Here is a 12,427-nt window from a genome sequence, read left to right on the forward strand (position 1 = left end):
AAATGGGGGATTTTAAAAGGAAAGATCGATTTGAAATATGAGAAGGCTGAGAGCTTCCTGCATTCTGGACGAATAGGAAGGCATGGAGGGTCCAATGTCTCATTCAATGCATTCGTAAAAATGGATAAATAAAACATACAAAAAATCTTTTAGCATCAAGACTAATCCGTCATGATTGTATAAAACATAAAAAATCATAAAATTCATTAATATCCTATTTTAATATAATATCATTTAAATACGTCAAAAATGAAGATGAGGGTCAAAGCAGTCCTAAACTCACGAAGTGTAAAAGCGGAACTTCAGTCCTTTCTGACGCCGACGATTTACGAACTCCAAAAGTGAGCTTTGAGCTTTCGGAGGTGCAAGAGCGCGATGGTATGGATGAGGCGACTTGTCGTAAATGAAAGCACCACTGCAATATCCGCTTTTCGTGCCGACAGCAGCTCCTCGTAAATCCGTTGAGCCGATGAGCTGCGAGCGTTGACTCTTTTGCGGAAGCGGGAAAACCAACCCTTGGAGGAGAGATCGCTGAACGCTACTTCTTTCGATGTGACATCGCGGAAGATGCACCTATGGTTCGGGTAAAACTCGGTAGAAAGCGTTGGGGTTTTCACTCTCACACGAACCATCTATGAGAACGCTGGACAGTTTTTTTTCACAGAAAATTTTCCCATCGCTTCTGTGACAAGGTTAATTCCAACATATCTTCACCATGCGCTTTTTTAACGAAGTTGGCTAACGAACGCAGAATTATTGGAACTTCACCTCTATTGGCAAAAGCGTGGCAAAAACGCAAAAATCCACATTTTGCTTTCCTGCCGTGATGAGAATGAAAGCAAAAATGGGGAAAATGTAGGATTTATAACCACTGAACCTACGTGAAAATGCCGTAAGTAGCATTTAATTCTGGTACAGATCTGACATTGAGACGAGCGCTAAAATATAACGCTTGAATCAGTATTCAAAGAGACTGATCATGGGATCAGTGAAAATTGCATCAACGTGATGTAAACTCTGGGAAAATTTTTTTCACAGAATATGTTTGATGTTTGACGCTTGTCTCTGTTCTTGCTCCTATTTAACCGTCAATCATGAACTGACTAGTTATTCTTGGATTGGCGACAACTTGAAGATTCAGAGTACGCAAAAGCTACATCCTCTCGGCCGAAAAAAGACTCAATTCAGAACTTTCACATTTTTGGATATTTCGCAAATACTGCTTCCTTCCTGAGTATCCCCGCGATCGCCTCTCTATTCTCTTTTATACTCATATCAGTCTCTATTATAAATACCATGTTCTCAATCTTTAATGATAACAATTCACACGAACTTGCAGTCATATTTCACACATCTTGCCCTCTTCCTGAGTATTCCCGCAACGCATCTTTATTCTTTTTCATCCGCATCAACATTCAAAATCCAGATTTCTACTGTATGTCCTTTGATTCGTGTAGGATAGAAACTCACAACTTCTGAACATATACGGTCATTTTGCACACACGATCATTTTGCATATAAGGTCATTTTGCATCTAAGGTCATTTTGCATATAAGGTCATTTTGCATTTAAGATCATTTTGGACATACGGTCATTTTGCACATAGGGCCATTTTGGACATACTGCTCTCTCGATGAGTATGCCCGGCACTCCGGCAACAGGGCCTGACCGGGCGCGAAATGGCCACTCCGGCAACGGCGACGAGCTTCGAATCTGATACCGTGACCGCGAGCACTATCCATTCATCTACCCCCCCCTTCCCGCCCCCTCTCGGCGGCGGGGGTTCACCGCGGTTCAAACAACCCCCGACCCCCGCCACATTTCACAACTATTGTTATCGCCCCCGCCCCCGCGACCGGCGCTTTGAATGAATATTAAACGCTTCATTATACCGCATGCCGCGCGGCAATCGGACTTTTCCGTTCCTCCGACCAATCTTCGCCCCCCCCCTCCCCTCCCCCGGTCCCCCGAGCGACGGCGATTTCCCCCTCGTTAGGCCGTCGATGATGCTCCCAGTTTTTCCGACCTCGCTGTGACGTCATCTTCAGAATCGTGATGCGGGTTGAGTGGACATTCACTCCTCATTTCCATGGAGAAAATAAAAAGGAAATGCGTTGGCAGTTTTTGCTTTGTTCACATCGTGACAGTATGAAGTGAAAAGTACTGCAAAATCCGGAATTCAAAATATGGAGCCCGGACCGCCTCGTCCGTTGTCACACGGAGAAAAAGAGGTAGGGGTTTAGACCCAACTTGGGTACTTCCAATTAGTTGTGGTAGTGCCCCGATACATTAGGTTATTACTAACCTAAAAGTTGCGGGAAAATGGAAATGCCCATATCATTCAACAAAATGGCGGAATACCACGATTTTAGGGGATAACCGCTGCCAATTTTTATCATGTACGACATAATTTAGAAGAAATATAATTTTAAGACGTTTTTCCATAAACCACACATTTATTGAAAAGTCGATGATCGAAATGTCCGAATCATCTTCGCTCCTACTACTTCCAAGATATCAGGATTGAAGTGCCACCTTTTTTTCTCGATGCGTCACCTAAACGACGGAATAAAGTAAAAGGTAGAATTATTCATGGGCACTCCTACTTGATTTTGAAGACAAAGTATAGTACCTTCCACCCATAATAGTGTCACGGGCACGAAAAAGACTAAAATAGCCAACGCCGTAAAATCTTTCAAAATGCCATTTTGATTGAACCATCACTGGGAAAAAAAAACCACATTGGATCTAGAGTCCAGACTCTTGAAAACATTGAAAAGAAAAAATACTCTGGGTTCACTGAAATTTAAGCTGAAATCAAAGGAAATCCACTCAAATTAAGAGGCTTGGTTCTTGATTTAAGCAAAAATCCGATGGAATCAAGAGTATTTTTTCTTGTCGATGTTTTTAAGAGTATGGACTCAAGATCCAATGTTTTTTTTTTTTTTTTTTTTTTTTTTTTTTTTTCCAGTGTATTTGAAATTAACTCTCATTACTACAACAATATTCGGGTAAAAGTAGAAACACGTTCACGAGACGCCGCAGAATAATAAGAATCTGGGTGCAGAAACGGCATTTCTTGGTTATAGTGTCTCAAATCTCCGCTAACATTTCATCCATTACAATCAAAGCAAATGCATGTAATTTGCTTTTACTTTTACTGACCATTCTATATGCTTTTACAGTGTTGAGAACGTAAAATTTCAGAAAGTTTACCCAATAGTTTCCTCACTGAGATAAAAATTAGCACTAGAGTTTCTGAAACACCGCAACCGAGAAATGCCCTTTCTACCCCCAACGCCTCCATGGAACCAAACCAATTACTTTCCAGATCACATAAGCGCCAAAATCTTGAATGCGAGAACAACAAGATAAACTGTTTTATTCGCTTGGTCGACGATCTTCGAATTCCAAAAAATGTATGTTCTTTAAAAAGGCTATTTTGAAATCAGACAGGATCGATTATACGAAAGAAAACAAAGAAAAACAACCCATCTACCAGCAAAATAGAGATTGACGCTTACGTGATTTGGAAAATAATCGGTTGCATTGGTAATTTGAGCGGTTTTCCAGGGGCCCCGCGGAGATGCATCCCCGAAGCGGCCACGCAACTGACCCCGAGCATTACACGAACCCGAAATCAAAGTTGGGATGGCGACGTGGAGGGTTCGGGGGCGAAGTTTGGCGCTTGGAGGAGCTTTTAAAGAAGATATATTCGGCGCGGCGATTCGTTTATCGAGCTAACGAGCAGCCCCCGACTCGGAGCGCCTCACTAACGGCCGAATAAGAGCCTGCACTTTCACCCGGCCGATAATTAAAGGGCCGTCGAGTGACCGAAACACGAAGCCCCAACCCGGCCCCGGCCCAGCCCCGGCCGCTCATTTAACTGTGATCAAACGTGAATTATGCGTCTGCAAATCGCTCCAGGCCGGATAATTTGAGCGGCGCGCGGCGGCCTTGTTTTCATTGTTGAATGTTGGCCGATTGAAACTCTTCGCCGTGACCGCGTCGCAAGAAGCAACTAATCCAACTTCCATGAGCTCCACCCTTTGGGTCCTCTTCTCCTCTAATTTTGATCCGTCTTCCCGATTGGAGAAGTGGTAAAACTCCCGGGAGCTGTGGCCCGATTATTTTCATTCACAGTCAAAGAGACATGCAGAGTGTGGAGCTATCATTCTGGTTGAAATGGGTGGTTCCTGTAGACTAAGGGAGAAAATGATATACTAACGATAGGGTCTCTCGTAGATTGTCGTTAGTTAGTCTATTACCTACTTCATTTGTCCATTGCAACCACCCGCTTCCACCAATAAGATCCATCCATATCTCTTTTGTTTTATTGTCGATGGCTTTGTCTATCCATTCACACAATCGCGGCCCGAAACTGTGGCTGATTATTGAATTGATAGACAAAGCTATAGACAATGGAAGACAAAAGGAACATGGTACGATCCTATTGGTGGAAGCGGGTGGTTGCAATGGACAAAGGAGGTGCATAATGGAATAATACTAACGGCAACCCACGAGAGACCCTAGAGTTAGTTCATCATTCACCCCCTTAGTCTATAAGAACCACCCATTTCAATCAATAAGATCGCTCCATACTCTTTGTGCCTCCTCTTTCTATTAATTTCAATAATCAGCCCGTGGAAGATCATAACATACGTTTTTGTTCGAAGTATGAAGGCTGTGACTTTACTACAGAAAATTCACTGGGAATGGGACGAAACCTGTTTGATTTAGAGCAATCAGCAAACATTGTTCAAAACTGATCGCATTTTCAGCAAACAATGTCAAATTTAAAACAGCCACCTTTTTTAAAAAGCTCCTGTCTGACTGTGTGACAGCACTTAGAGCTTGGATTATTCCCTCCTGCGAATTATCTCTTATTCTGGAGTCAGGTCCTGTTCAAAGCGAAGGACGAAACGACCGCTTGGATGAAATTTATGGACCCTAATCGGAATGGAGTTTAAGTGAACGCCAGCCAAAACTCGGTGACAGTCGAGGTGGTGAGTGTTTCGGGCCGAATATTAAAGACTCCCGAAGATGAATTGCGCGGGAGGACCACCGCACTCGCTAAAAACCGCGCATCTCGAAACATATTTCTCGGGGAACTTGGGAGGTTTCCCACAGGGAGGGATGAACCGAGGGAGTGCGAATACGCGACTCAGGATTGACCCGGCTAAATATTAGCGCGGAAACCGCGAGGGCGCCGTCGCCATGTGGCTCTGCAATACTCGCGGGATATTCGCGGAATATTCGTCGCCTTCGCAAAACCGGCAACAGCGCTCATAAATTTCGGTCCGTCTTAAATCCGCGAGGAAGCGCCGTGGATTTACGTTTGATTTCGAGATGGTAACGTTATTAGTTATGAATGTTAATTAGCCCGCTTGGCGACGCGACGCGACGCGACGCTTCGGTGGCCTCTTAAATTAGACCCAACCGAGGGCGAGCCTCTTGGTCGCTTCGGGGCCCAACCCACATGAACGCTTCGCGCTTCCGTCAAATTTCATCCCTCAAGATTTACCGTTGAGCCTTAGAGACTTAGGAGCCGTTCAATTATTACATATGACCAAGTTCAGCGAACATTGTATTACACGATGTCTAAAAGGTAGTGGCACTGAATATATTGGTATTCGGAGGGTAGCCGAGTGCTAGAAATGCCATCTCTGATGAGATATAGGTACAAAGCATACATTGATGTGTTTTGATTATTGAGAGTGTTTTGATCTGTTAATTTGTTTATCAATTGATACCACTGAAATCTGTTACCTTGTCTGAAATTAAATTATGGCCTTTGTGACTTATACTTTGTGACCCTGATGATGAAGCTTCGGTCAATGTTTATTAATAAAATGTAAGTGTTTTTTTTTATAGAAAATATTACATTATTTCTAGCACTTGGCTACCTTCCGCATACCAATATTACATAACGAACTTGGGAGGGGGGGGGGGGGGTGAAGGCCAACGATACGTAACAAATCCAAGCCGGGGGAAAACAGAACATTTTGTAAAAATCGTGCAAAAAGTTAAAAATCCCGACCCTTTTCTAAAAATTGGGGGCGGGGGGGAGAGTTCAGGCCACTGCTACGTAATTCGAAAGGGAGGGTGTAGGGCTGCGTTACAGGTGCGTTACTTGAGGGAAGGGGGGTTCCAAAATCGGAAAAAGTGCGTTACGTAATAATTAAACGGCCCCTTAAGCTCACATTTGTAATCTAATGTGAACAAGGGTCCGTCCACAAGTTATCGAATTATGTACTTGCATACTTGTACTTGTCGAATTATGTATTATTGAGATGGAAGAGAACCTTGAGAAATTACTGGAAAAATTAAGTTTATCGAAAAATAAAGTAATACACTTTTTAATGGAAGAAGCCTAAACAAGACTGGACTTGAATCCCTCAACTTCCTCGTATAAGATCCGGTACTGCAAGTTTAGGTGCCTCTTAGGTTTTTTACGTAACACTTGGCATCCCACCCTCGATATTCCCCTTGAAAAAGTGTTGATATCCGAAAAGAAATCATGTATGGAAATACATGATTTCTTTCACTCAGTTGGAAACAATAATTTATGAACTGCAGGCTGCTCAGTTCATTTCGCTTTGCGCCCTTGATTTGTCATTTTGCTAGGAGATTTTTCAATGACGTCTGGCATCTACGTCATACCGAGCGCGTAAACCGATTTTTTTCGCGCTGTAATCAGTGTTGAATGCCGCACCGCAGAGCAACTGATTGAATTAAAAACGGGACAGCCAGTTTCAAGGCGCTCCCTCTTTTTTCTTCTTTTTTTGCAGGATGTCCTCTTATGCTTCTTCTTTTTCCCTACTCCACCGTTGGCCCATTTCTCGAGGATCGAATTGCAACGGCTTTCCCTGGAAGCACGTCCGTCTAATTCAATTATCGAACAACTCCTGTTTGAATCAAGGGCGAAGCGTAAATCATCGACTTTCCATATTTTTCCATAAGAAGCTACGCTAGAGGATCGATTATTATGCTGTTCCTTGCCAACACCCTTTACTATCGGTTTATAAGGCAGATCAATCGATTCATCGAGAGTCAAGACCCGACACTGAGATGAATCGCTCATGTTAAAAACCGAAATAGTATATTAGCTGGTGAGCTCTGAGATGCACCGGATTGTTTGTATTCTAGGGCTCATCCACTGATAACCATGCTTGGTTTTATCGTATTGACGCGGCTGCCTTTTTTGATGAGGGGAAGAATCAAAAGATTTTGTCATAGATTTGATTTGGCTTTTGTTAATGTCGAGGCATCTTTTTCCGCGACTAAAATTACATTCATCCCTATTTATTCCCGATCCCCTTTTCATGATTAAGCCTTTTAGAGTGAAATACTCATCAAAGGTATTAGCATTAATCTATGTATCCTGATTGAAAACCTTTAGCCTCATTTGATATGATTTTAAAAACCGAGGGCGAGAAAAATCACAGCGTAAACAAAAGTTACAAAAAGAATATTGTAAGCGACGTGCTCTTTAAAGAGCTCTGGATTCAGTCCGCGAACTTCACTGAGAAACAAGAATCTTAAAATCTATAGGGTGACCCTTTACACATAATAAAATTTCAGATTGAGTATACGCACCGTTTTTGAGATATGGGGGGGCAAAGTCCCCGATTTTTACTCATATTTGCAGGTATTTTATAGTCGAACTTCGGCTGCTACAAGGTACCGGATGTAGATATTGAAGCGCGGTTTGCGGTGATTTGTCAAGCTATTTCTGGATTATTTTTTCACATCTTTTACAAACCCGCAAATGGTTTTTCGGGGGGGGGGGGGGGGGGGAGCTTTATTCATACTATCATGACCGTTCGTATACGTCTTACTGGCATTAATTGCTTCGTTCTCGACTCCTCTCCACGCCGTAATCATGATGGTATTTTCTGTTAGGAATCTTTCTTCTTCTTTATATTTGACCAATTCTAATGTTGTCTCCCCCTTTTCTCCCTTTTTAACCTCCCCCCCCCCCCCAATTCTAAACACTCCCTCTCAAGTGTATATTCCTGTGCGGCAGATATGAAGGTGTTATTTGTGGGGAATTATTTTTCTGTCTTTATGGTTGATAAACTTTGACCCCACCTATTTCCTCCTTCCCCCCTTTACCCCTGTTTCACCCCCCCCCCCAATTTCCACCGTACCTTACTCGAAGTTGTCTGCTCCCTCCGCAGCAGAAATGAGGATGTTTCCAGCGAAGAATTTTTTACTTTTTTAAACTCAATACAAGGGAGACACCCCCCACCCTTTTTTCTCTTTCCCATCCCCCCTCACTAGTTCATATTTCCTACCTTATTCCCTCTTTCCACTGCCCCCCCCCCCTCTTTTCTCTTTTTTACATGCTTGAATACTTTTTTTTGTGAGAGTATAATAGTTATCGGATAGTGTAATAGTTACCGGAAACATCCTCATTTCTGCTGCAGAGGGAGCAGACAACTTCGAGTAAGGTACGGTGGAAATGGGGGGGGGGGTGAAACAGGGGTAAAGGGGGGAAGGAGGAAATAGGTGGGGTCAAAGTTTATCAACCATAAAGACAGAAAATAATTCCCCACAAATAACACCTTCATATCTGCCGCACAGGAATATACACTTGAGAGGGAGTGTTTAGAATTGGGGGGGGGGGGGGTTTAAAAAGGGAAAAAGGGGGAGACAACATTAGAATTGGTCAAATATAAAGAAGAAGAAAGATTCCTAACAGAAAATACCATCATGATTACGGCGTGGAGAGGAGTCGAGAACGAAGCAATTAATGCCAGTAAGACGTATACGAACGGTCATGATAGTATGAATAAAGCTCCCCCCCCCCCCCCCCCCCGAAAAACCATTTGCGGGTTTGTAAAAGATGTGAAAAAATAATCCAGAAATAGCTTGACAAATCACCGCAAACCGCGCTTCAATATCTACATCCGGTACCTTGTAGCAGCCGAAGTTCGACTATAAAATACCTGCAAATATGAGTAAAAATCGGGGACTTTGCCCCCCCATATTTCAAAAACGGTGCGTATACTCAATCTGAAATTTTATTATGTGTAAAGGGTCACCCTATAGATGAAAAAATACCTCACACCGACCCCAATTTCGAGGGCCCGAAAACGGGCGTCTTTGCCGCCAGGAATAGAGATGTGCCCGTGATTGCGATCGCAGTGAAAAAACACCATGATTTTTAAGTAGCAAATAGCAATCACTGTGATTTTTGAAGGGTTTATGTTCGAAGTTTCAATCGTCATCAAATTCTCTCAGTGAAATCTAATGCCGTAAATACGGATTGGAAATCCAGAAACGGGTATTTTTCATAGTTTTTTTCGAATTTACCAAGTATTTTAATGGCTGAGAAGGAATATCTTTTCTTCGTTGCAACATTTCAAAACCTCAAATTATACTTTACTCTTTTTAAAGAAGACTAAGCAAACCGTGTATTTGACATTGGCGGAGGTTCACGATAAGTTTCAAGAAAAAAATGTTGCTTCGTTTCCTTTACAAAAAAAAAAAATAAGCCGAGAGCGGTCATTTTCACGCCACCAAGAGAACTGCACAGTTTCTGATTTTAGCCATCGTCTTGCACCAACCATACTCTACCGCCCACCACAAATATTAATGGCCAGTACCCAAATCGAATTTAGTCACGGCACTTGACTCGTAAACGGAGTCTATTGAAACCCAAACTTAGAGAAAATTAAAATTCTTTGGAGTCATTTTGAGTTACTTTAAAGTGAATTACAATTCAAATGTCAATAAATGTAACTGGGAATCAAATTAATCAAAACGCACTCTTTGACTCGAAAGTAGAGAGAACGTTATCTCCCGCTCATCTCACTATGAGACCAGAATATTATTATTCACCGAATATGGACCAGAGATTTCTCATGGACGAGGGGAAGGGGGGGGGGGGGGGGGCTACGACAATTGAAGCGTTGGATGCAAAAAGGGCATTTCTTGGTTGCGGTGTCTCAGGATCTCCGTCAACGCCTCACCCACTATAATTAGAGTAAATGCATGGAATACGTTCAAACTTTTTCTGAATTTTCTTTGTGATTTTACAATATAGAAAACTGAAAATTTCAGAAAATTCACTCAACACTTCCCTCCCTAAAACAATAATCAGCAGTGGAGATTCTGAAGCACCGCAACCAAGAAATGCCCTTTTTGGACCCATTGCCTCAATTGAAAAAAAAAATTCTGAATATCAGGAAATATGACGTTTTCATCAGAAAATTTCCCAGTTATGACTGCGCCAGTATTTTTTCCCCAGGAAAAGACCGAATGGGGGGGGGGGGGGGGGGGGGAGATGCATTATTAGGCGAGAGTCGACAGGTCCGTCCGAGTTGCTGAGGAAAACTCGATCAAAGAGCTCATTCCAAGGAGGACGTAAGTGCAATGGACTCATCATTGCAATCGTGCCTTTCTTGGAGCCGTCGCGTCCGGGACGGGAATGCGCGTAGCTCGGGTTGCATACCTGGCGGGCGGCGGGCGCATCCGGGGCACCGCGTCGCGACTTCTATTCAATTACCCGATCTTGGCGGCGGATTCGATTAGTTTTCTTGTTTGCTCAGCGGATCAGACTCCGGGCGGGGGGGGGGGGGGGGCGGAAAAAGAGGAGACGCGGGCACGCGGGTGGCGGAAATTAATTTGATTGATGTCGCGGGCCTGACTCCGGTCTCCGGTCTTCCCGGAGTCGATACGTTCACGGCGGACCCGATCGGACGGTCGTTTGATCGGGAAGAACCACTCTTACTACCCTCCGTCCTAAGGAAAAACGCCGTATGAACATTCAGGAGTTGCCAAATTTCCCTCAGTGAAACATGCATTTTTGACGACATTCGTGCATATTTTTCCTTGAAATTTTCAGATATTTTGGATTAAACTGTGTACAAAATTGTCTGAAATTTTTGGGGGAAAATATTCACAATTTTCCCACTACATTCGGTTTTTTTTCGAAGCAGACTTAGCAACATTTAAAAGTTTATACGGCGTTTTTCTTTAGAACGGCAGGATTACCCTCCGTGCCATTGGAAGAACGCCATATGAGCCTTCAGCCGTTGCCGAACTTCTTTTCGTAAAAATTGTACAGAGAAACTTGTAATTATTTTCCGATTGATTTTTGGAGGATTTGCGCGCAGATTTTTTATTGCTTTATCTGAGAGTGCTTGGAGAGCTGCTTTTGCAGTTTTTCATTAATTATTCTGAGATGGGAAATAGTATTAAAATAGATTTGTAAAAGAGAAAATGATCCACCTACTAACGTTATCTGGCGGCATTTCCCATTGAAACACGCGTATTTTAGCAAATTAAATAATTCGCTATATCTCCACCAATAATCGTTTAATTTATGAACCAAGGTTATCCTCGTATTCAGTTCACTCAGTACGTAACACGAAGCTCATCAAATTTTAGACACCTGCGAATTCTTGATTACTATTAAATGTGAAGAATCTGAAAATATTCCGCGAAAAAAATCATAAATGAATTAAATTGTTTTTGAGAAAGATAATAATCTTCCTCAAAAACAAATATTTCATCGAAGGCACTCCGGCAACATCCAAAAGTTCCTGCAACCATGATTTCCTTTAGCGTGGCATAATCGAAGCTGGACACAGCTGTCTCGTCTGTCTAGAGTTTCGCCTAGGGAGAGGATTCCCGGCAGACAATTTGACCGGTCGCGAGGCGTGAATTATTGAACATCGATATTTTCTCATTTGAAGCTATGGGAAAGAATCGATGATCATTTTTCATACATTTTGATGGGGAAAAAATCGATTTATCGCAAAGTAAGACGTGCAACTGGATTCAACCGGAGACGACACATTTTAGCGACCCTATTAAATGGACCTCCTGAAGTCCGAAACTGTAAGACGTGCCTTGAAATCTCCTTCGACTTTTTTTTTACATGTATTACATTAAATCAAAATACTTAAATTCTAGAATATACTAATCCAAACTAGCTCCCACAAACTTTCTTTCGCCTTTCTTTTAATAGTTTCGACAAGTGAATTCTAGAAATTGAAAGAGGTTTTAAGGGAAGCAGTCAATGGTAGCTCTGACTCTTTGGTGACTGATCGCATGTATATTAAACGCTGCGTGAAAAGCAGGCTTTAAGTGTTGAATTAACAGGATAAATAAGACTTCGACTTACCCGCCTTGTGGGTCGTTTGTTGGAGTTGGGTCCTTGTGTTTGTGACGACGATCCGTTCTTCGGGATTTTCCTGAAGAAGAGTTTAAATTCTTCGATAGGTGTGTAGCTGTCCACCGACCAACTGATGTTGTAACTGTCCCGCAGAAGACCCTTCGGGAAGCTCAGAAACGAGGCTGGATTTGCGATCCCTGCAACAAATTAAGCTTCCGTTAAAGTCACCTTCATTTTAGAAATTAGCTGACACAAGCTCATGAAGGCTAGAATGGTGATTTTTTTAGCTAATATAAT

General features: G+C 42.6%; 1 protein-coding gene across 2 annotated transcripts in view; it reads right to left on the reverse strand.

The window, feature by feature from the left end:
• The window catches only part of LOC109031245 (lachesin), a 559,402-nt gene that overhangs the window by 14,654 nt on the left and 532,321 nt on the right, over positions 1-12,427 (reverse strand). For both annotated transcript variants that reach the window (XM_019042658.2, XM_019042659.2), the window contains one exon: positions 12,140-12,327. In XM_019042658.2, the coding sequence (XP_018898203.1) occupies positions 12,140-12,327 (188 nt within the window). The remainder of the gene's footprint in view (positions 1-12,139; positions 12,328-12,427) is intronic.

This window comes from Bemisia tabaci, chromosome 4 (assembly GCF_918797505.1).
Source record: "Bemisia tabaci chromosome 4, PGI_BMITA_v3".
Taxonomy (NCBI): domain Eukaryota; kingdom Metazoa; phylum Arthropoda; class Insecta; order Hemiptera; family Aleyrodidae; genus Bemisia; species Bemisia tabaci.